Source organism: Pteropus medius, unplaced genomic scaffold (genome assembly GCF_902729225.1).
Source record: "Pteropus medius unplaced genomic scaffold, Ma_sr-lr_union100, whole genome shotgun sequence".
Lineage (NCBI taxonomy): Eukaryota > Metazoa > Chordata > Mammalia > Chiroptera > Pteropodidae > Pteropus > Pteropus medius.
In genome coordinates, this window is record NW_024345916.1 from 145,443 (window position 1) to 170,442 (window position 25,000).

At 36.3% G+C, this 25,000-nt stretch overlaps 1 protein-coding gene and 1 pseudogene across 1 annotated transcript; both read left to right on the forward strand.

Annotated features, from left to right (window-relative positions):
- The first annotated feature begins 2,759 nt into the window (after positions 1-2,759).
- DR1 (down-regulator of transcription 1) lies at positions 2,760-23,784 on the forward strand. The gene is made up of 3 exons (XM_039874780.1): positions 2,760-3,687; positions 16,227-16,390; positions 21,745-23,784. The coding sequence occupies exons 1-3, from the start codon at positions 3,468-3,470 to the stop codon at positions 21,889-21,891; spliced, it is 531 nt and encodes a 176-aa protein (XP_039730714.1). The 5' UTR covers positions 2,760-3,467; the 3' UTR covers positions 21,892-23,784.
- Positions 20,577-20,695, forward strand: LOC120612385 (uncharacterized; annotated as a pseudogene).
- Positions 23,785-25,000: the final 1,216 nt, after the last annotated feature.

Here is a 25,000-nt window from a genome sequence, read left to right on the forward strand (position 1 = left end):
CTTCTACTGTCTCATGTTTGGCTCTCTTCTCTCTCACTATTGTAAACAAAAATGCTTTACTTAAATTAAGGTGGTCTCCTTGCTATCCTTGAACAATTTCTGCCTACACAACTTTATGTTATAGTTACTTTGAACACAAATACCTTCTTTTCTTTCCACCTGTCAAAAGCCTATCTTACAAGGCTCCATTACTTCTTCCCAACAGTTCCAGCAGACTCGTGAGTGATTACTGTGTGGTAAATCCTCTTGCTGACCCAGGACGAACCCATATAATGAGTAAGAAATAAATATTTTGAGATTTGAGGGTTATTTGTTCATGCAACATAATCAGCCTATCCTGACTGCTATACTGACTTCAGGGAAGTAATTTAGCTTCTCCCAGCTTCACTTTCATTATCTGTAAAATGGAGATTAAAACAGTATCTATCAAATAAGATTGCTCTGAGGATTAAATGTGATAATACAGGTAAAAGTACTTACGTAAAAGTATTTAGTACAGTGCTAATCACAAAAGAAGTATATAATAGTTGTTAGTTATATTTTAAATTTGTATTACCACCAACTAGCAATTAGCGTGTTAGCAATGACAAATGAGCATAAAGGACAGTATTATTTGCTTTTTTAAATGTTAAGGTTCAAAGTACAGATTGTAGAGATTATTGTAATTTTAGCTGAAAACCTGGGTATCTATGAATTAACACATTTTAAGACAACTATTGTAGAGCTAGCCTAATTCACCGTAAGAAACAGCTGTTTCTTTTGAGATACTATGAGAAAGATTATGTTTCATATATATGCACTGTCTCTAAGTCTTAACGCTCATTAAGATGTTATCCTTGTTTTCAAAAGCCTATATATAATAGGGATATATTGTACTGTAACTACTTATCTATGGGATCCAGATTGGCTTATATCATGATATATCACACTACTACATTTAATTAAATTTTCTCTCAGCCACATTATGTATGGTTTATTAATAACCGAAGACTGCTCAGACCCAATAAAGATAATAAACACTAATACACTAATATCTATATAATATTTCATAATGTTAAAAGTGCTTTTACACAGTCTCATTTGACTTTGAATCCCGAGTTATAATTCATCTTCTAGTTGAAGAAAATGAGGCTTGGAGAGTGACCCATTTAAAGTTACAAAAAACTGGGATTGGAACCTAGGTATCTTTACTACACATTTCATGCTTATGCTACCACAGTACCCTGTAGTAACAAACTATTACTGGAATGATAACATGTGTGCTCTTCAGATCTTTGTATGTATCATAAGCCTACTGGTCTATAGCATAAATATTATATTTAAAAAGCAAAATTATTATTTTTTCAGGAATGACAAGATTTTGGTCAGTGAAAATGTGGTAACTCTGGGGATATTTTCACTAGTTAGCTTTTTCAGACCGATAAACTTTGTAGGGTCAAGATGAATTTGGACAGCATGATAACACTTTAACAGTAAGCTGACCTACAAAAACACTTCACAAAGAGCCAACAACTGAGTCAACAGTCTCACATTCCTATTTTGAATAAATTTTTTAAATATTGTTTTGTCAAAGAAATTTTGGATTGACTAAACTTAGTAGCATTGAAAACAAGCATCTGCACTTTAGAAATGAAAGAACTCACACGTGCACTGGAGAAAATGTTAAACGAAAAAAACAGTAATTAACCAAGATCTCCTTGAGGTGCCACTTCTACCGTCTGCCTTAAACAAAACGCTCTAAGGAAACAGTTCAAACAAGCCAGTTGCTGTCCAATGTATCCAGAATAATATATGTTAACTAAAGTGACAAAATTTAAATGGTACCTGTTTACTTTTTAGAAATTGCTACGCCCCACTAATTATAACATAGGCTCTTCGAAATGATAGTATGACAGATTTTTTTTTAATATAATTTTTGCGAAGAACTTGACACACGTTGACATTACTAGTCACCTTGAAGAGAAGCAAAAATCAGAGTTGTTTAAGATACTTTATTTTCCCTCCCACCCCAGAAGCCTATGTGCAATACACTATGAAAACCGGCTAAGTTGGAACCTCAACGTGGCTCATTGTACCCACTCATTTCCATTACATTGGATCTTATTTCTAGTTTCTAGTTTAGCCATTAACAATGACTGGGTGGGCAAGTCACTTTTCTGCATGTTTTCTCTCCCATAAAATGCGAAACTGGGTGGAAGGCCATAGAGAGCTTTAATCCGAATAAAACGTCTATTAGATATCATCAAAAGCTTTTCCTCCAGACCGTGCAGACAGGCACACCGGGTTCTGCTTTCCCCATATCCCATTCCCGAGTTAGGCCTCGTTGCTCTTCCTCTCAATCCCAGTTCCGGCTCTATAAGGAACAGCGAAGAGAGGAGTTCTTTTAACGAAATCCAGCGCTCCTTTGTCCCGGAACATGGCTGGGAGAGGACTTCAAGACGTCAGCCGGTTGAGGCGGTAGAGGAGTTCCACCCTCGCCGGCCCACCCACCCCAGCCCATCCCGAGTCTGGCGCCGCAGCCCCAGAGCAAGCGCGTGCTCGGGGTTCTCCGGTTCCACGAGGCACGCGATCGCCCGGCTACGGTCCCCACAGAGAGGCGGGATGCCGAGGCGCGTGCCGGGACCGCGGAAGGCAGACGCCGGGAGCCGCCAGGACGGGCGGTTCCCGCCGGCGCGGGTGGGGGAAGGGCGGCAGCAACACCCGGAACTTGGTAGGGAAAGGAGGAGGACGTGGGGGAGCGAGGCTTCCGGTAACGCAAAGGGTGTCGGGAGAGGCTTCCCGCAAACCTTCTTCCCTGGCCTCTGGAGGGACCACCGTTGCCGCGGCTTCGGCTTCCACGACCTGCGTTCGGGCTAAACGGCTACGGCGGCCGCCAGTGCCGCTTCCGTTGTGCCTGGCTCTGTCTGTATTCGTTCCCAGGCGGCCGCCAGGGTTCCAGCAGCGACCGCGGCAGACATGTTGCGAGGCGGCGGCGTGGGTGTCTGAAGGATGGTTTGGCTGAGGCGGCAGCAACGGCTGCTGGCGGAGGCGGCAGCAGCGGCAACGGAGACTCCGTCTCTGTAGAGCCAAGTCCGCTGGGTGTCCGCCCAGTACTTCACCGAGGCCAGTGTCCCTGGACCTTGCCTCTGCTCCGGCGCCTTTGGGGACCGGTTAGGAGACAACGCCCGCCCCTCTGAGGAGACACGAAGGTGTTCCCCGGTGCTCAAATTTCCTGACCACCTTGCTTTCCCTGTCCGACCTGTGCAGTGCTGTCCTCAAGAACCTCAGCCCCTCAGCTTTCCAACCTCGCCCTAAATCACACGGGTGTTCCTTGCCGCCTTGTGCCAGCCCCCTCTTCCTTCATTTACTGCACCTTCTCGTAGCGCCCCTGGGATCTCTCCGAGAGCGGCCCTTTGAAATCTCTTCGTGGAGTAGTGGACCAGTACCGGGGAGTTTTTAAAAGTCGGGGCGCGAGAGAGGAAGATACGATGGCTTCTTCATCTGGCAATGATGATGATCTCACTATACCCAGAGCTGCTATCAATAAGATGATCAAAGAGACTCTCCCCAATGTCCGGGTGGCCAACGATGCCCGGGAGCTGGTGGTGAACTGCTGCACTGAATTCATTCACCTTATATCTTCCGAAGCCAATGAGATTTGCAACAAATCGGAAAAGAAGACCATCTCGCCAGAGCATGTCATACAAGGTAAGCATTATGTGTGGGATTTTGTTTAAATGAGGGTCCGGGGACAGCTTACTAGTCGCATTGACCCGTCCATGTCAAAACCTTCATTTCTTTCTCCTGATCATTACTGGTAAATGAAAAAACCACGCGGGCATAGAGGCAAAGGGTGCCTTAAGAAAATTCCTATGTGATATTCTCTGGTACTTCTCATCCAGCGAGTACAAGTAAGGATTGCAAGCATTTAGGTCAGCTAACAGTCCCCAAAAGTAAAGTAGTAGTAGTCTCATTTTACAGCCAGGTAAGCCAAAGCAACAAGAATTTTGCCTGCCTAAAGTGGGACCTATACATAACAACTGAGAAATTGCGTGCCTAAAGTGAAACGTGGATCGTAACTGAGAAAGAAACCTAGAAGTGCTCCCTTGGAAAATTAGAATTCAAACTTCAAGCATGACTGGAAACAGCATCCCTTCCGCACCCGATTTTGTTACCAGTGTAGCGAAAAAGATGAATTTTCTGAACACTTGAGTAAAAAAATTCTTAACATGAGTGTGTTCAACATTGTAAAGTTTATCGATGTTGAATAAAGAAAGCACATTTTCTGCTTTAAAAATGGCCCTACTGTTTATCAAGTTACTAAAGCATTCCAGTTCTATTCTGTAAGGCAAAGATGTTCTTTTTTCTTTTCTTTCTTTCCTTCCGTCCTTCTCTTGTCTCTTTCTCCTTTTTCTTCTATTTAGTTTCCTTTGTTCTATGGATATAAATTTTTAAAGCTTGCATTAAGAAATTGTAAGATGTTTTTCATGGAACATTTCTCTGTTCTCCCATTTCCATTTATATGTATATACTTAAGCTTTTATCGAACAGCACTTCTGAAAGTTTCAGCAGTTTCTTCTCTCTTATCTTGGAAAAGATTTAGTCCAGGAATAGGGATTTGGGAGATCGTATTCTGATGTCTTGTATTAGGACTGTTTAGTAGTCATAATGTTTTGAGAAACACATACACTTTTATGAAAAAGTTGCATTCTATTTGAGGTAATAACCTGCCTCTTATAATAATCCAATTAAAATTCTATCAATTTCTTGATTACTTCTGAAGTCAAAAGTCATGGTTAATTTTAATTGTTTTGGTAGGCAAGTGGTTGTCTACCATTTGATTTTTATAATTTAACTTTTTTAAAAGGTAACTTCCCTGTTATTCTGAAGTAGAGAATGCATCTGCTCATACTTACTATATCTAATATTTCACTGTCATTATTGACAGAAAGATTAAATGATTCATCTTTGGTTCTCACGTGGAAAGTGGATATAAAATGCCATTTCCATTTCAATATGTAAGGAGAAAAAAATAAATCCCTAGGAAAAAGCATATTTAATTTTAAAGGTACTGTTTTTTCCTATTTGTTTGGTATGCTCAATATCCTGACAAGTAAAATGAAAGGCAAGTTGTCTATTTTTCTTCTTGCATTTTTATTTTAACATTGTATGTGTGATTGTTGTCATAAGTCTTTCGTGAGGTTATCCAATACAGATAATTATAATTTCCTTTTACAACTTATAGAAAAGAAAAAGGATCTTCTATCAACATTGTGTTTCTAATGAAAATTGCAAAAGATTTCTGAAATATCTGCCTAAACACTTGTTTACACCACAGAAGTGAGGATCATTCCAAAAATCTAAAAACATATTACAATCTGTCTTCTTGGGTAGAGCTTATTCTTTTCTAGGGTATATTTAGATTTCTGATTGACATGATGGAATAAAAGTGCAGCTGTAGCAAGTAGTGTGCTAAATGCTTCAACTTTGGAATATGCTAAATTCACTTTAATGTCTAAGTTCCAATGAAAGCATTTTCCTTTGTGTGTACTAGTATGATTTATTAATTTTAAAAAATCATGTATTAACCCGTTATAGTCTTATATATTTATCTTTTTTTTTCCTCGTAACATTGGTATTAAATGGATAAGGACCTAACCATTTTTGCTCCAGATTCTCCCCATGAGGGGAATAGATTTTATACATTTATAATCCCATATTAGTCTCATATTACTTAATTATTTTAAAGATTTTTTTTTGTCTTGAGTGGTTAAAATTTTTAAAATAAATTTTTAATGTGTGTATATATATGTTAGGTATTTAAAGAGTATTTTTACAGACTAATTCTAAGCTAAGTAAATTATGGTAGATAGACATTTTTTACACTTTGTGTCAACATTGATTGTTTAGGAATGTAGGAATAATGTACATTTTAAAGTGGTACTTTTCTCACTTGTCGAAGTTTGGAGTTTTAAGTAATAAGTTTAATGAACTAGATTTTGCTTCAGGACATTTCAGGACTTGTACATTTACCACTTTACTTTATCAGACATAAAATTACTTTGTCAAATTACTGTAAAAGTTATTTTTTTTCTCCTGGCTCTATTGAGATAATTGACATATAACATTGTATAAGTTTTAAGTTGTACAATGTAATGATTTGATGTATGTATATTTCGTGAAATAATTACCACAATAAGGTTAGTTAACACATTTATCGCCTCACATACAGTTTTGCAATGAAGGATCTTAAATGCTTTGAATTTCCATACTTAACTCAATCACAGACCATTTTAAGCAATTCTGGCATAAGTTTGTGGACCACACTTTGAGTAGCTTTGTTCTAAAGCCTAAACCACAGTCTGTTTTGGAAAGTGGATGTGAAGTAGTTTTGAAATCAGAGGATCTGAGTGATTTCAGAGAAGTTGTAATAAGACTGAGAATGATATTGTATTGCCTAAATAATCATCCATATTGATATTTTTCCCAAAGACACACATGTAATTTGCATTGCACAATTTATCACACAATTGATGCTTTTCAAGTTGGGATTTTATTATTTTCCTTAAAATTGATATATCTTTTTTCTTCTCCCACCCAACAATTACATTTGAATACTGCTATTTACTTGGCACTGTGCTAGATACTGCTAAGGATGTAAAGATGAATGATATTTGATTCCTACTGTGCCATCAGTCTCACTGTCCCAGATTCCCAAGAGTAGTGATACCATAGAGCAGCAGTCCCCAACCTTTTTGGGCCCAAGAACCAGTTTCGTGGAAGACAGTTTTTCCACAGACAGGGGAGATAAGGGGATGGCGGGGGTGGAATGGTTTCTGGATGATTCAAGCTTACATTTATTGTGCACTTTATTATTATTACATTGTAATATATAATGAAATAATTGTACAACTCACCATAATGCAGAATCAGATGCCACCAGATGCAGCTGTACAGTTGAACTCACTTGTCACTATAAAGCCTGCTACCAGATGCTGCTTAATTGTCTTTTGCCCCTCACTTGATAGAGTTTTGATGTGAGCCTGCAAGCAATTGACTTATTATGGTCTCTGTGCAGTCATACTTCTCTGCTAATATTAATCTGTATTTGCAGCCACTCCCCAGTGCTAGCATCACCGCCTCAGCTCCACCTCAGATCATGAGGCATTAGATTCTCATAAGGAGTGTGCAACCTAGATCCCTCACAAGCACATTTTGCAATAGAATTTGTGCTATGAGAATCTAATGCCTGATGATCTGAGGTGGAGCTGAGGTGGTGATGCTAGCGTGGAGACTGGCTGAAAATACAGGTTGAAGCTGCTTCGCACCCTTGCTTCCTGCTTTTCAGCTCCGTTTTTAGCAGGCCACAGACCAGTATCAGTGGCTAGGAGGTTGGGAACCCCTGCCATAGAGGACATGGTTTTAAGAGTCTTTAGAAAACTCACCAGGCTAATGAGCCAAGACGTCACTTTGGCCTACATCCTCTTAATGTATTTTAAACAAGCTACATTACCTGTTCCCTTCCTCCAACATACAAACAAAAGAAAATAAAAAATGCTATTTTATATATATATATATATATATATATATATATATATATATATATATATATATATTTTTTTTTAGTGAAAAACATGCATTATGTATTTGAAGTATAAAGTAGTTCAAATTTTTGTTATAATGAAACTTTTCAGGATTACATCACTTTTGTAAAATAAGATAAGCCTGTATTAAAATTTTAGTGCTAGTGGAAATTTTTACTTTTTTTTTTAAGTGGCTATCTTGTTAGCATCTGTCTCTCAAATCGAAAAGTGCTTAAGTATTTTTTTCCTTAACATACCATGTACTTTTCTGGGTATAGTTTTAAGATAAATGGTAGAAGGTAGCAGACAGATCTTTGAGAAGCAAGTGATGTGTGTGTTTTACCCATGATTTTTTAAAATTATTTTATTTTTCAGCTTTTACGTTGAGATCCTTAGAGCCAGGGTCACTACCAGTTTATAATGTCCCTTTGTACAAATTAGAAAAAGGCATTCCTTCCTTAAAAACTTTTACTACCACCTGCCAGAAAAAGTGCAGATTTTAATAAAAGTTACGAATGGTCTTCCTGAGACATGGTACTGTTATGCACTGCAAACCATAAATAGTGGCCCTGCTTAGGAGCTATTTCCCTTATCCTTTAAGATTCTCCTTTCTATAAAATGGGAACGATCACTACTACATGGTAACAAATGATGTAAAGTATTTACTTGTTTAGGAGATATTATGCCCAGTTATTAATATGTTAGCCAAAATATGTTTAAAATTTGGATTAGAGTCAGTGAATTTTTTGAAATGAAATTTATGGCCGCTCCAGTTAAATCATTTTATTGAGAGTACAGTATTTGTATATAGCAGCTCATTGAATAGTATTAAATATTAACCTTGGATTTACTTGTAAATTTTTTTGAAAGTAGTGTTCTCAACCTTAGATGTTTTTAAAGGTGAGTTGTTTTTGTTAATTTTTAACCCAAACCTTCCATGGTTAAAGATAATTTGCAATGAATTTTTTTAATGTCTAGTCTAATAATTCATGACATTTTAAAGAGTTGTCTCTCCGTTGTGTTGATTTGTTAATTTTATAAATTTAATATTTCATATTATACATATACTTGTTCAGCTTGAATTTAGATGTGATAATGCATAACTGTACATTTATTTTGGTCCTGTATACTTATTAGGATACTCTTAAATGTAAGAGAATGAATAAAGAATAATACATAGGCCAAGTCAGTTAAGTGACTCTTATATAGTAGACACTGTGTTTAATATTTTAAATTAGTTACTTGTTGATTCCTACAGCCCTAAAACTAATACAAATATAATAATGAATATTTTATTTTGCTCCTTCTATGGGCTACCCTCTGTTCTTACTCTTTATTTCTATTAATTCATTTATTCTTCACAGCAGCCTGATTTGATGAGATATAGAGGCAGAGGGGTACACAGCTGATATGAGGCAGAACTGGGGGTCAGTCCCTGGCAGCCTTAGGGCCTGTGTGCTTAACTGCTGTACTGCTTCTGGTTGTAGGAAGATAGTATGAAATAAATGCTATTCTCATTTTAGAGATGGAAAACTGAAGCTTAGAGATTTTAAGCAGTATATCCAAAGTTATACAAATACAGTGACAATCAAGTTTCAAATTCTACGTCTTATTTCAAAAGAGGGAGATTACTTCTGTCTAGGAGGATTGGGCAAGCTTAATTTGAGGATGGAGTTTGATCTTGGCCTTGAATGCATTACTGTCAGCATAAATGTGGGAAACTGGTGCCTACTGGGAAACATTGAACAGTCAGATTTAGTAGAAGTATGCAGGGACTTAATAATGGCAGAAATATAAAGCTGGAAAGGTAAGTGGGACTAGATCCTGGAGGACTTTGTTGCAGGGCTAAGGAAATAAGACTTTCTTTCGAATGTGGCGGAAATCATAAACCATTCACTTGGTTTGTTTTGGTATTGTCTCCAGCCAGTATTATTGAAAATACACTACTATGCTTGTGCCTTTGAAAAAGGAAAATAAAAAAAGATTAAAATGTTGGCTTCTAGCATTGACACTTAAAAAATAACCAGGCAATTCAAATAAAAAATTCAGGCTACCTAAACTTCACTGAATTTTCCATTATACCCCAGGCTCCTTGAAGCCAAGAATTGTGTGGTAGTTATTATTTTTTTCCAGTAAAAATTACAACAGGTTTCATTTGGAGAATGATAAGCTGATTCTAACATTTATGTAAGGCCAAAAGTCCAGGAAAAGTCAAGATGCCTCTAAAGGATAAATTGTATTAATTTATCTTATGAAATGCTATGTTAATATTAAAGTTATAATTATAAAATTATGAAAGGCTATGTTAATTACAAAGTAATAATTATGTCAGTGTGTATAGCGTAAGACAAACATATGAATGGAATAGAAGAGAATGCTAAAAAAACACCTCCCATCCAGATATGGCACCTTGATTTATGTCAGCATTATAGATCAGTGGGAGAGGATGACCTCTTCAATAAACTCTGCTGCTACAAGATTATCCCAATGGAAATAAAGAATTGAACATCTATATCACACCCATATTAACAAATCCATTCCTAAATGATTATATAAGAAATGGAAAAGACAAATTTTCCAGAGACTGAAGGTTATATGAGTAGATAGTTGATTTTTCTAAGGAATGTATTTTCAAGTTAAAGATCATTCTGTTAGATGACCTTGGTGGTAGGAGGGGGCGTCCTCATTATACATGAGGCCTCAGGAACCCAGAACAGCTAGTCCAGCTGGCTCTGGTTGACTCTCGTGTGTTGAGCAGTCTCTATGACAATGCACATGGTAAGGAAAGTTGAGCCCAAGACTGGAAGGAGATGGGGAAACCTTGGTCCTGGGCCTGGCACAACTCCACGTCAGTGATCTCCCAACACCAGACCTATACAGCTCAGGGTCCCCTCTCAAGATGTCATCTCTGTGGAAGAAGAGGTGGATGATTCCTTCCACATATTGGGTAGTGATATCCAGAGCTATAAAGCATCTTGGACAAAGAGGGTAATTGGGATTCCCAGCAAGCCCTAGTCAGCCACATCATCAGGAGAACAGAGTAAGTAGTACGTCAGCTGAGCCATGCCCTAATGGACCAAATCCATATGGCCCCCTCCACCTGTGCTCACTTCCTGACTAAATATTCCTCTATCTGAGTTGAACAACCCCAGCTGTTGATTTGCATGACATGTAGATGTGCGGAATCAGGATCTGGGGTGAAGGAGGTTAGAGGAAGTGGTTAATGGAGAATGTGGTTAGGTCCTTCCTCATAGAGTGTGGTACTCAGCATGGTGGCTTTTTCTCCTCTTGACGGTTTTCTCCCTGCTGCCGCCTTTACAAACTGGTCTCCTGCTTCTATGATCACTAACTCACATGCTCTCCATGACTCTACTTTGAGTTGGTTTCTGGAGCTAGACTGACCTGTGTTTGAGTCCATGCTTCATCACTCACTTCGATATTTGGTCAAGGTAATAAACCCCTTTCAATCTACTTGACTGTCAACAAGGGTGATAATAGGGTCTCTTAAGTTAGGCACTGTGGTAATGCTATGTGAGTGATGTATAAAGAGTATCTAGCTCAGTACCTGGCACAGAGAAGCATCGATTAGGTGGTGCTATCATTACCTTCATTATATCTACCTTTAATGTAGTTGTCCTTTCAGAACCTACCTGCCTATAAGCTTTTGAGATTGATACTTCTGCTATCAGTCACATCCTCATTCCTTAAACTAGCCTTTCTGCTCATTTGCTTTTTAAAATCTTTAAAAAATTTTTTCAGTTACAGTTGACATTCAATATTAGTTTCATGTGTACAGCATAGTGGTTAGTACGAAGTGATCCCCGCAATAAGTCTTACACCCACCCGACATCGTATATAATTATTACAATATTATTAACTGTATTCTCTAAGCCATACTTTACATCCCCATGACTGTTTTGTCACTGCCAATTTGTACTTCTTAATTCCTTCACCTTTTTCGCCCAGTCTCTCAATCCCAGTGGCAACCACCAGTGTTATCTCTGTATCTCTGAGTTTTCTGTTCTGTTCATTCATTAATTTGGTCTTTAGATTCCACATATAAGTGAAATTGTATGGTATTTGTGTTTCACTTTTGACTTATTTCACTTAGCATAATACCCTCCAGGTCCATCCATGTCGCAAGTGGTTAGATTTTATTACTTTTTATGCAAGTAATATTCTGTCATATATATGGACAACATCTCAACATCTTTATGCATTCATCTTTTGGTTGGAGCATTTAATCCATTTATATTTAAAATAATTATTAAGTATGTAGTTATTACCATTTTATTGTTTTCTTTATATCTCTTGTGATTTTTGGTTTGTAGTTACCATGTGCTTCATATATACCAAGCTATGTTTATAGCAGTCTGTTTTAAGTTGATGGTCAGTTAAGTTGGAACACATTCTAAAATCACTACCATTTTTATTCACCCCCTCGTGTTTCTGTCATTATTTTTTTACTTCGTGTGTATGTGTGTGTGTGTGTGTGTGTGTATCCCTTAATTTACTGTTGTGATTACACATGATCTTACTACCTTTGCCTTTTAACCTTTGTACTAGCTTTAGTGTTGATTGATCCACTGCTTTTATTATTTGTTTACCTTTGTCAATAAGATTTTTTTTTGTTTTTTTGGCAATATTTTCTCATTTATATTTTGGATTTTTTTCCTTTCTCTTCTTAAAGAAGTCCCTTTAACATTTCTTATAATATTGATTTGATGGTGATGAACTACCTCAGCTTTTTCTTGTCTAGGACACTATATTTCTCCTTCTATTCTAAATTATAGCCTTGCTGGGTAGATTAATCTTGGTTGTAGTTCCTTGCCTTTCATCAGTTTGAATATTTCATGCCAACCTCTTCTGGCCTACAAAGTTTCTGTTGAGAAATTCACTGACAGTCTAATGGGAACTCCCTTGTAGGTAACTAACTGCTTTTGTCTTGTTGCTTTTAAGATTCTCTCTTTGCTTTTAACCGTTGCCATTTTAATCTTGATGTGCATTGGTGTGGACCTCTTTGAGTTCATCTTGTTTGGGACTCTCTGCACTTCCTGGACTTGTCTATTTCCTTTACCAGGTTATGGAAGTTATCAGTCATTATTTATTCAAATAGGTTTTCAATCCCTTGCTCTCTCTCTTCCCCTTCTGGTACCCCTCTCTGAAGCAAATGTTATTACACTTGATGTTGTCCCAGAGGTCCCTGAAACTATCCTCATTTTTGTTCATGAAATAAGGGAAATTTTTATTGCTGGGTTTTTGTAAGTAAACTAGTTAAGGGTAGTTATGGATGTGTCTGTCTCTGTTTTTAAGTAGGAACAAATTTTGTAAGAATATTTTTAAGATAAAACCTTACATTATGATTCTTTTTTTAATTTTACAAATTCCTTATTTTTAAGTACTATATATAATTTTAAATAATGCATAAATGTGATCATATGCCTTTGTAATCAAGTTTATAAAATTACAGTTGACATTAAATGTTATTTTATATTAGTTTCAGGTATACAGCATAGTGGTTAGACATTTTTATCATTTACAGTGACTCCCCCTAAGTCTAGTACCTACATAGTACCAAACATAGTTATTACAATGTTATTGATTATATTCTTTGTGCTGTACTTTACATTCCCATGACTATTTTGTAACTCTCAGTTTGTGCTTCTTAATCCCTTCACCTGTTTCACCTAGCCTCTCCCAACTCCGCCTCTCATCTGGCACACATCAGTTTGTTCTCTGTATCTATGAGTCTGTTTTCTTTGTTTATATTGTTCTTTAGATTTCACATATAGTGAAATCATATGATATTTGTTATCCTCATTTTTTAAAATTCTTTTTCTTTTTGCTGTTCAAGTTGGATGTTTTTCACTACCTATCTTCCAAATTGTCGATTCGATGCTCTACTTCATTTAAGCTGCTGTTGATTTCATCTAATGTGTTCTTCATTTTAGTTATTGTATTCTTCATTTCTGACTGGTTCTTTTTTAAATTTTCTTATCTCCTTTTTTGTGTTTCCTGTTTCTTTGTAGAAGTTCTCACTGAGCTTATCTATTCTTCCCCTAAGTTCATCGATCATCCTTATAACCAGTGTTTTGAACTCTGTATGTGGTAGCTTGCTTGCCTCCATTTTGTTTAGTTCTTTTTCTGGAATTTTGTCTTGTTCTTTCATTGGGAACATATTTGCCTCCCCATTTTTGTTGTCTACCTGTGTTTGTTTCTGTGTATTAGGTAGATCTGCTATGTCTCCCAGTCTTGGCAGACTGGCCTTTTGTAGTAGGAGTCCTGTGGGGGCTCTGTGGCACAATCGCCCTGTTCACCTGAGCCAGGTGCTCTGGTGGTGTCCTTTGTGTGGGTTGTGTGTGCTATCCTGTTGTTGTTGAGCCTTGATTGCTGTTGGCATTTCTTTGGGTAGGATTGACTCTCAAGCTGACTGGCTATGATTGGCTGTGCCCACAGCAGACAAGCAGTTGTGCCAGGGCTGACCCCAAGGAATGGAATTTGGTTTAGTGGGGCTTTGGTGCCTGCCGAGTTCACCCTTTGAGAATGTCATTTGTGATGCTAATTGGGTGGTGCTCTAAAGCCAGCCACCAGACCTGTTGGTTCTGGGGCTTCTTGGCTGGGGCTTCCATGCAGGCCAAGGTCAGTAGCTGCCTGTGCTGGACTTGGAGGAGCCTGGGAGTGGTTAAGCCATGAACTGAGGCCAGCTGCCAGTATTGTTGGGCTTGAGGCCGCTCAGCAAGAGGTGCAGGGCATTCTGAGGCCAGCTGCCGCTTGTTTGGGGTTTGTGCACCTTTGAGAGACTTGAGGAAACTTTGCAGTACAGGCCCAGGCTAGCCACTTGTGTGGATTAGCCTCTGAAAGAAGTTTGGCTGAACAAATGAATTGGGTGGGATGGGGTCTCTGAGAATTACCAAGATGGTGCAAGAGCGCTGTTAGTCAAATCGATGGAGACTCAGATTTTGCACCTGCCAGCTGGGTGGGCATAGGAACAATGGTACCTGCCAGCAAGAGCTGCCCAGAAAGAGCTGCCCCTCCAGCTTTCACCCTGAAGCCTTACAATTCAATTTTCCCCCATATGTCCCTGGTGATTATCAAGCTGCTATTCCTTCTCTGGAGCTTAGGGTGAATGTTTGTGCTTGGGCTCTTTAAGAGTATGTCTGGGTCTACAGGAGATCTCTGTCTCACCTGGATGGAACCCCCACTGATTTTCACAGCCAAATGATATGGGGACTCCTCTTCCTGGCACTAGTGCTCCAGGCTGGGAAGCCAGGTCTGGGACCTGGGGACTTCTGCAGCCGAGATATTCCTCCCTGTTCTTATCTGCCATTCTTGGGTGTGAGACTAGCCCTGTTTCAGGGCTCTGCCCCCTCCTACCAGTCTAGGTGTGGCTTCTTCTGTGTATCCTTAGTTATAGCAGTGCTTTCAGCTAGTCTTCAGGAGGTTCTCAAGGGTGGTTGTTCTGTAATTTAGTTGTAATTTTGATATTGTTATGGGAGGAAGCAATCACAGTGTGTACCTAGTTCACCATATTAACCAGAAGTCTGTGCTGGTTAATTTGATATACAGAACTTGGAATAATGACTTACTGAAGTTTTTTGGGGTGGCAAGAGGGGTGAGTAAATTAACTTAATTACAAATCAGTTATTAGTACTCTGCTTTTTGGCATCAGGTTATTTCTAAAGAAGATTGATGAAACTAGTTTAACATTTGAAATAAAGTTGAAATCATTCAAAATGTCAACACATAGAAAACTTTAAAATATAATTTTAAATACTGTGAGCCAAAAGGAAATTTTATCCCTTGTCTTTCTGGATTACAGAAGGCATTTAGAGGATGCATTATTTTCTTGTAAAATATTCTTTAAAAATGTGATAAGGGAGAGAATTTTTTGTTAATGTTTCTTCTAATAATTTTCCTTTATCTCAGTTTTTTGCTACATCACTTGCAATGTTTTAATAGTGCTTCCTGTTAAGTTTTATTTTCAAAAGAAAATTGTTGGTTGAATATAAATGCTGAATTTCATAAGTTATTTCCACCAGTATTTTTGAAATTTGGCAGTTTGACTGTCTTTGCTAAAAATAGTACTTGTTGGCATATTGGACAAAAGAACTTACCTATTCTTTCACCTATCTTACTGAAACTTAGAGCATGTGTTACCAGCCTATTTTCTTTTAAGCCAAATGGCATAAAATATGTTAACAAATATATTCCAAATGTTTACTTTTTTTGTAGTCTTTGAGAAAGTGATTGACTTAATAATGTTTGATTTACGATGACTGGTATAGGAAAAATGTTTTCTTACTAAAACCACATGTTTTTACATTGAACTTTTTTTTTTTCCCTCACAGGAAGTACTTTGGTTTTTTAAAAATTAGTCATAAAGAAAGGAAAAATGAATGCCTGTGCCTTGAAATATTTCTTAAGTTTTAACTAATTTATAATCTAATATTTAAAAAGTTGATAAAGTATTTAGCATTAGCCATCCAAAGAATTGCTTTGCAACTATAAAATAGATAAAATTATTACAAAGGAACATTCCCCATCTCTAACATACATACACACACACACACACACACACACACACACACACCTACCTTAAAGTTCCATATGTGGGGGAAAGCTGTGTTTTATCACTTTCATGTTTTCATATTTTCATTTCCCTAGCACTAGAAAGTTTGGGCTTTGGCTCTTATATCAGTGAAGTAAAAGAAGTCTTACAAGAATGCAAGACTGTAGCATTAAAAAGAAGAAAGGCCAATTCTCGTTTGGAAAACCTTGGCATTCCTGAAGAAGAGTTATTGAGACAGCAACAGGAATTATTTGCAAAAGTAAGTAGTGCATTTTAAATTATTTTCATCTGAATCTTACCCTGTTTGCTAATAGAAATCAGACTAGTACCTGAAATCATTTCCTAAATCAACATACGCCAGAAGATTTTTCTTCTGACCATAGAGTCTGATGTTTAGAGATGGCCAGTTGGACGCTGTTGCCAGTTATTCACTTCACATAAAAGTAAATATTTGCAGGAACCTGTTTTTTAAGGAGAACTACTCCAAATAACTACTGACATTTTACTTTGATACTTTTTCAGACAGAATAACTATTTAAAAACATGAAACACCTAAATAGTCTTGAGATTTAAAATGTTGGGCTGGTTGTATCAAATTTTATAAGTAGCATATAAGGAAAATCTGACTAACATCTGCTTTAGTTAAATTAGATCTAGTTTAATTAAATCTTTAATACACCTTTAACACTAAAATCTTAAAATATTTTGATGTGCCAGTGGAGCAGGGAAAGAGAAAACTTTTCTTTCTTTCTTTCTTGTTACAGTTCTAGTACCCAGTCTGAAGGATTAGTACCTGAGTACTAATAGCCCTCTGTTAAAAAAAAAAAGAGGGGAGAAGTTGAGGCTGTTTTTTCCCTACTAAGATCTGACCTCTCAACCAAGATCTGGCCTCTCATTTGAAATTATAAGGCGATTTTGGGTTGAATAAAAGTTAGATTTCCTATCAATTACTGTAGTTAACATTAGAACTGGAAAGTATCATTTTAGGTAATCTCTTCCAGAATAGCACTATAGCTGATCTCTTTGTAGTCATAACAACCAGTTCTGTTTTACAACAAAAGCATTTGAATTTTAAGTGTTATCAGGCACTGGACACCAGATCGCATTCAAACTAATAAAATGAAAGCTTACTAACATTTATTGAGTTCTCACAGTGCGGTGTGTTAATCATGTTGCTAAGTAATTTACCTGTATTATTTCATTTAATCCTCACAACAGCTATGAGATAAATACTAAAGAGGATAAGCCTTTGAGGCAGGTGTGAATACATGCAAATAGTGTTAAAAATTCATGTAAATATACAATAACAAAGAAGTAATGATTCGAAGAAAAAATGTTAATGCTATCATTGATTGATTCTCTGCTATTATTATCACCTAGAGGATACCAAATTAAATATTTGATGAAAGGAAAAAGATGCTGTGCTAAGATACTTTACATACTTTGCAGAGCTTTTATGAGTAATATAAATTTTATTATACCTATTTACACATTAAGAAACAGATTGAGAGATACAGAAACTTGCATGAGATCATTCATTTGTTCTACAGATATTTACTGAAGTCTTCACTATTTACCAGACATAGTGTTAGGTGCTAGGCTTACAACGGTATCCAAAAGAGACATGGCTTCTATCATTACGGAGCTTAGTTTACTGGGAAGAATCGAGTTAAACAGATAAAACCAGTAAGTTTTTACAGTTAGGAAGTACTGGAGTCTCAATTCAAACTCATGTCTTCTGATTCTAAAACCTGTGCTCTTTCTACAATACCATGCTAATGCTCTAGCCACCATTTTGTCTACTTAAATTTATTTTGGAACTTTCAAGTGGGATATACTTTATCTTTTCCGGGGTAAAAAGATGAATGAAAGAAATAATTGACTACGTGCAAAATCTGTCTCACCTCTCTCTTCTTATCATCTGCTTTTTATTTCCTCTCCCTTATCACCCTTTTTTCTTGCCCTGACCTGTGGGTGAGGATTTTTTGCTCTAGTGAGGAAAATCAGCAGAGAGGTAAAATTATAGCCGCTGCCTAGTACTTCTTCCCTAGAACACAAAATACTTAAGTCCTAAATATGAAAGGAACTAAGTAACTTGTATAACATCTTTTTCATCACTTTCATGTCACTTCATCTTTTAGACTTTATTTTAAATACTAACACAATAGCAGCCTCATTTGAAGCTTTCACTGCTAGCAGCCAATATTTGGAAAGGAGGAGACATTAAAAATCGAGATTAAAGTTAACTGTAAACTATATATATAAATGAGTCATTTCAGTATGTGGGAGTGAGAATCTTAAAACTTAATGAAAATTTGTAAAAGAAATGAATTAGAAAGTATAGGTCTACTTACATCTCTTTCACACTCCATTTTAGGAAGAAAATAGTAAGGATGGATTGGGTAAGAGACAAAAGGGCAAAAGGAAATTAGAATAAATACCACTGAAAATTTTAATTTGTGGAAATGAACACAAATAAAATTTATCAATCAATGATGATTTTAAAGGCTTAGGAATGCTTTTATATTCAAAGAGAAAAATATGGGGCTAATGGTACCTGTAAGTCAGTTAAATTTTAAATATAACCAATACATGTCTTTGCAGATCATTGAATACTGTGAGATCAAGCACTTTTGTGATAAAACCTGTGTAGACTTTAAATTATTTGAATTTTTTTCTGTGCCATGAAATTATACCTGTTTATAGTTGATTAGGCCACAGAGTAGGTATTCTTAAATTGATAAATTCACATATTTGTTTTACCCTACAATCTTTTTATGAATTCTTAAAATGTTTTTCATGAAGCAGTCTTAGTCTATTTTGAACTCTGGGTATGCCTACCATTATTGTAAATATGCCTATGTTTAGAATAACCGTTTTTCATATTTTTTTATAAAAATGGATGAAAGTGGTTATTAGAGAGAATACCTGGTTTGTAATTTCCTAAACAAAAGGTTTGTAGGTATAATATAGGCACACCAACAGCTGTAACGATGAAGCTGACTACTTTCATGAGGATGATATAAAGAGATCCCAAGTACAGAGACTTCACATTCAGTTTTGCTAGTATAGGAATATGCCAATTACTGAGCAATTATCTCAGCATAGAAACACACCTTTCTTTGCTCTGCTTTGTGACAGGGCCTATTATTTTGCAAACCACATTTCTGCTGGTCTAGCTGACTACTGTTAGACTCTATAGCCAATAGGGGGCTCTAGAGGGAAATTGCCTGGCTGGAGGAGGAAGGTGGCACTTGGGCTCCTATCTTTTACTTCCTGTTAATTTTGAGTTCCTTTGAGCAACCTAGCAATGCTTTTTCATCCTTGCTGCATCAGTTTTTTTCTGTAGCAGTAATTGAATCCAGTTTGCATTTTCTCTAATGTTTACAGAACCATCCTGAACATTTATCTCTTTCTTCAGAGATATGATTCTCAAACTTTGAAGCTCTCCTCCAAGCTCAGAGATTTTAGTACCAGTCAATCTATGCCCTTTCTTCAGAGATCTGAGTTTCAGTTCTGTGCGTTGCCCTTCTAAACTTCTAAATTTAAAAAATTCCAGCCTTTCCTCTTGCCCCCCTAGTTTTAGGGTTGGTGGCTACTTTCTGTAGTTGCCACCTGCATGATACCTTAATGTTTTTTCTTGCCTTTTCAATTAGCTAGTAACCAACTTTATACTCGGTTAACAATCCTTTATATTACATTTTTTCTGTTCCTCTAACTAACGTGACTTCTATCAACTGATTAGACCCTGAATGCTACTGGCAGGAATCAGGAAGAAACTTGGTGGAAAAATAGTATTTCAGTTTGACTTGAAAGAAGAGTAGAATTTCAGTGTGTGAAAATCAGGAAATTTCAAATAGAATGAATATCAGCATGAGAAAAGGTAGTGAAAATGGAAAGGATGGTGTATATTTGGGAAACACTTTATGTTCCAGGTTTTTCTTTTTGGAGCACAAAGTAGATGTTACCAAAAAGGTTAGAGAATAGATTGGTGCAGGCAGTAATTTGGAGTACCTTGAACTCTATAGGCTAAGAAATTTGGGCTGAAATGGTAATAATTAAATGATTTTTTTAAAGGGTAACAATGATCTGATGAGAATTCTTCTCTAGAAATGTTTGAATGATAAATTCATGACAGGTTATGATGAAAAGTTAGGAATATACATGGTAAAATCTTAATGTTAGAGGTTATGCTGAACATCACTGTTTTCCCACAAAACATTCATTCAGAAAATACTTTGGGCCTATGTGTTGGGAATCCAATAATGATATGAAAACAGTCTCTATTCTCAAGTCCAGTGGAGAAAAAAGATATGTACTCAGATAATTAGAGAACAAAGCAGATAGGTATGGAAATGCATAGAGAATTTATGGCATATGAAACAGGGCACAAAATATGACCTCGAAGGGTCAAGAAAGACTGATTTGTGTTTTAAATGACTAAGGTCTACAGCCATGCCACTCTGAACAAGCTCGATCCCATCTGATCTCAGGAGCTAAGCAGGGTCGGGCCTGGTTAGTATTTGGATGGGAGACCACCTAGGAAAACCAGGTGCTGTAAGGCGTAAAAAATAAATAAAAAAATAAAGGATTGTAAGCTGACAAGGTCCTTGCAATCCATGAGGTCAACCAAGGGTTGCCTCGCCTTAAAAAAAAAAATGATGACTAGAAATTGAACATACATAGACAAGGGTGTGAGCCAGACTTAAAGAACAATTCTGAGAAAAGGCGGAAAGGGAGAAACAGCATTGTTTTGGTAGAGGTTAATGGAAAGTTATATGGATGGTCTTTTCAAGGACAGATTTTTTTTTTCCCTTCTTCACGTGGTTTTTCCTCTAATGGATGCAATTAAATTGGGAAGGAGCCTTAGCTGTTGCAACAGTGCATATAGTGCATTTGTATGCATCCTGGTTTCTAAAATGCTGTGGTTTTTATAGAGGATACATCGAATGAATAGATTTTAACTATCTCACTTAAATTTAGTCCTTAGTGTCTTTGTGCTTTTTCACTGACGTGTATATGGGAAGAGTGTGTGTGTGTGTGTGTGTGTGTGTGTGTGCGCGCGCGCGCGCGTGCGCACATGTGTGTATTTATGGAGGGAAGGGAAAGGGACAGAAAAAGATGCATATATCACTAGCTGTGATAGACACTCAAAAAGAAATATCAAGGTAGCTATTGCATTCATGTATAGAACTTTTCTCTAAGAGTTAGGAGTACTGTACTAGACAGCTTTTAAACTACAGAAACAATTTGTAGCTTGAAAAATGTTTACATCAAAATTGTAAGTTGAGAGGGAAGAATAATCAAGTGAAATAAAAGGAAAAGAGAAACATAAAAAAACCAAGGAGAGAATGTGATTTTTCTGTCAACTTTTTCAGCTTCTTCAATTGAACCAAAGTTCAGAAATTGTGTGACATACAAGGAGACTATCTAGAGAGACCCAACCTTATAGAGTTCCTGTTCTCCAGATGTGCAGCAGTTATATAGTGGCTGGAAAATATCCAAGTTTGATAATGACTAAATCAGCTATTGGCTCAATCTACATTTAACCAAAGTATGTATGTTGTGGGTTTTTAAAAATTTATTATTTGTTTTTATGTGTTTGATGTTTAGGCTAGACAGCAACAAGCAGAATTGGCCCAGCAGGAATGGCTTCAAATGCAGCAAGCTGCCCAACAAGCACAGCTTGCTGCTGCCTCAGCCAGTGCATCTAACCAGGCAGGATCTTCTCAGGATGAAGAAGATGATGACGATATCTGAAATTCACCAGTTGAGGTTCTATTTCCTCTATAAATGTTTTTCCCTGCAGAAGAAAGCAGTGAAAGAAATGCTTATCTGTTATTTTGTATGCATCTTGGTGGACTTGCCATTGGTATTCTAGGGATGTTTGCTGTTAAGTTTCATCTGTTGTGTGCTATTCATGTAAAAACTGTCTCTTTGAACTATTGAAAATTTAAGGTTCAGCATAATATCAATTTTGAATTTTTAATGGTGTTTATGAGGTTTTAGATAGCAGTGAGTCCTTTATTTGATCAATAAACAGTGTTACAAAAAAACTCAAGTTTATAAAAATACAGTGAAATTTATACAGAAACTCTACATCTGCATTTGCATTTCCTCTGCCCTTTTAACTAAACTAAAAACTGGGAATTTTAAATTATTGGGGGATGCTGTGTGATGCAGTAGACATTAGATCAGGTTGGTAAAAAACGAAGAGTTCAGTTCTCTAGTATCTGATTTTTTTGTCTTTTAAAATGAGTATATATACAGGCAATAAATATATATATATATATGCTCAGATAAATATACTTGTTTAAAAAATTTCAAAATAAGACATTCAAAAACTAGGAAGGAGTATGTTTAATAGAAGATGTATAAATTTTGTGGGTTTTTGATTTTGTTTTTGTTTTATGTAGAGGTAAAAACTTTTATTATGGCATAATTCATCTTGAGCTACACTATTACATTTCAAAGACTGCCCAATTTTGAGGACTGTCATGATTCTTACTATTTCACTCCAGTAATTATTAATAGTATTACTTGCTTAGTCCATCCATGTTTATTGGAACTTCTGAAACAATTGCTTAGGTTCCATTGGTTTAACTGAGGTTCGTGAATATTCAAACCTTTGCTAGGGGAAAGAAATGAAAGTTAATGAGCATGCTTGCTGTAAAAGAGGGATTTTTTTTTTGTAATTTAACTTATAGTTATAGTTTACTTATTATTTGTTTTTAGCATTACTTTTACATTTTCTTGACTAGATGGCCTAGAGAGTCCAATGCTTCCTTTTGAAATGGCATCATTGTCTCCATCATAATTGACTGATAGCTTTAAAAAATGATTTGTTTTGTTTAAAAAAGCATGTCGTAACTGATCAACCCTATATGAAACATAAAAAGTAGTTTCAACCTGCTCATTAAAAAGTAGAAGCTTTAATCTGGTTCTAAAAGTATGGTAATGATTTTTATAGAAATCCACAGTATTGAAGAAATGGCATCTTGTTCATATTTTGGAAACAGAATGGAAAAGCCACTTAAGATAGTATGAAGTAATCTAAATTCCTATGTCAGTTGCCAAATCATTTAAATTTCTGTATTCACCAAACCCAAGAATAGATTGTGGCTGCCAGGATTCCAATTTAATTAGAGAGCTAAATAAGTAAAGTTTACAATTATTAGATTTCTTAATGACCATATTTTCCAGTTCTAGAAAAAGTGAAATATTGTCATACATTTATTAAATACACTTCCCTCATGCCACAAAAAGTTTAATCTTGCTAAATGTTTTAAGTTGAAGTTGATATTGTATCTATAAAGTGCTTTGGACAAGATAGAAGATCTGGATTGCTTTTTTAAAAGTTTAAGTACCAAAGGTAGTCTAGTCTAAGAAACAATAAGTTAATAAGTGTTGGCTTTTCTAATTTGTACTGTAACATCCTTATACTTGCTATTTTAAGTATATCTGTTTCTTAAGTAAACAACTTAGATATTTTTCCACACTTTTTTTTTCTGATGCAGAGTTCAGGTTAATTAATATTGTACTGCATCTGATAATGTATTATATGTTTGAAGCCTAGTGACTTGGCATTTTGACATTCTTGTGATTTCATATGCTGTATTCTTCAAGCAATAAAATTCTGATGTGTTTTATAAATTGTTTTTATGCGTAATGATCTATGTATACCAATGACAGGAGATTTCTGTTATTAACATTTTTACTAGTTTCAAGAATCTTAGACCCAAAAGACACTTTGATCATTTGGTATGTAGTATGTGACTTTCTCCTTCGTTTACTGTTATTTTAGAAAATGCAGTTTTACGTGTATTTATTGTAATTTACAGTCCTAAAGTCCAGGTATAACCAAGCTAATTAAGCAGTGTTTTACTTTTAGCTGGTATTATAGCATTTAAAAGTCACTATAACGTCTGTTGTTGATATTTTTTAAATCTTTGGGAGAGAGAAATCTTTAGTGTTCTTGAGAAATAGTTATTGGTTAGTAAGTATTTTCCCCACCTCCTTGAATATATGTCTATTTCAGAAGGCTATCAGATTGGTAAATGTTGAAAAGGCACCAATTTTTAAACTGCATATACTACACATAAGAATACACAAATAAGAGTTTTCACAAATTAAGCATGCTCATATCACCAGCCCTCAGAACAAGACAGCATTATGAATACCCCAGAAGTCCTCCCCTTACCCCTATTTTAATACTGTCTTCTTCCTCCCCAGAAATAACTACTACTCATACTTCTAAAACCATGGATTAGTTTTGTCTATCTTTTACTTTTATGTAAATATAATCATATATAATGTACTTTTTTTTACTCATTTGTGAGCGTTCTGGTATTCTGATGCCACTGTAATGGATTGCCATAAACTTAATGATTTTAAAACAACAGATTTCTTTTCTCACAGTTCTAGAGATCAAAAGTCCAAAGTCAGTTTCATTAGGGCATAATCAAGGTGTAAGATCAGAATCTGAAGGTTTTAAGGGGAAAATCTGTTTTCTTGCCTTTTTCAACTTCCAGTGGCTGCCTGTATTTTTTGGCTTGTGGCCCCTTCCTCCATGTTCAGAGCCTCTCTTTCATCATATTTTTCTCTTTTGCAGTAGTCAAATCTTCCTCTGCCTCTACATTTAGGTCCCAGCTGGATAATCCAGGATAATATGCTCATTTCAGAAACCTTAATTTGATCACATTAGACTCTCTTTTGCCTCATGAGGTAACTCTCACAAGTTCCAGGGTTTAGATTCTGGGTATCTTTGGAGGCCATTATTCAACCTCCCACAGTAAGATTCATTTCTACTGTTACATGTTTTTGTAGTTTATTTATTCTTTCTGCTAAATAGTATTCCATTAACTTATTC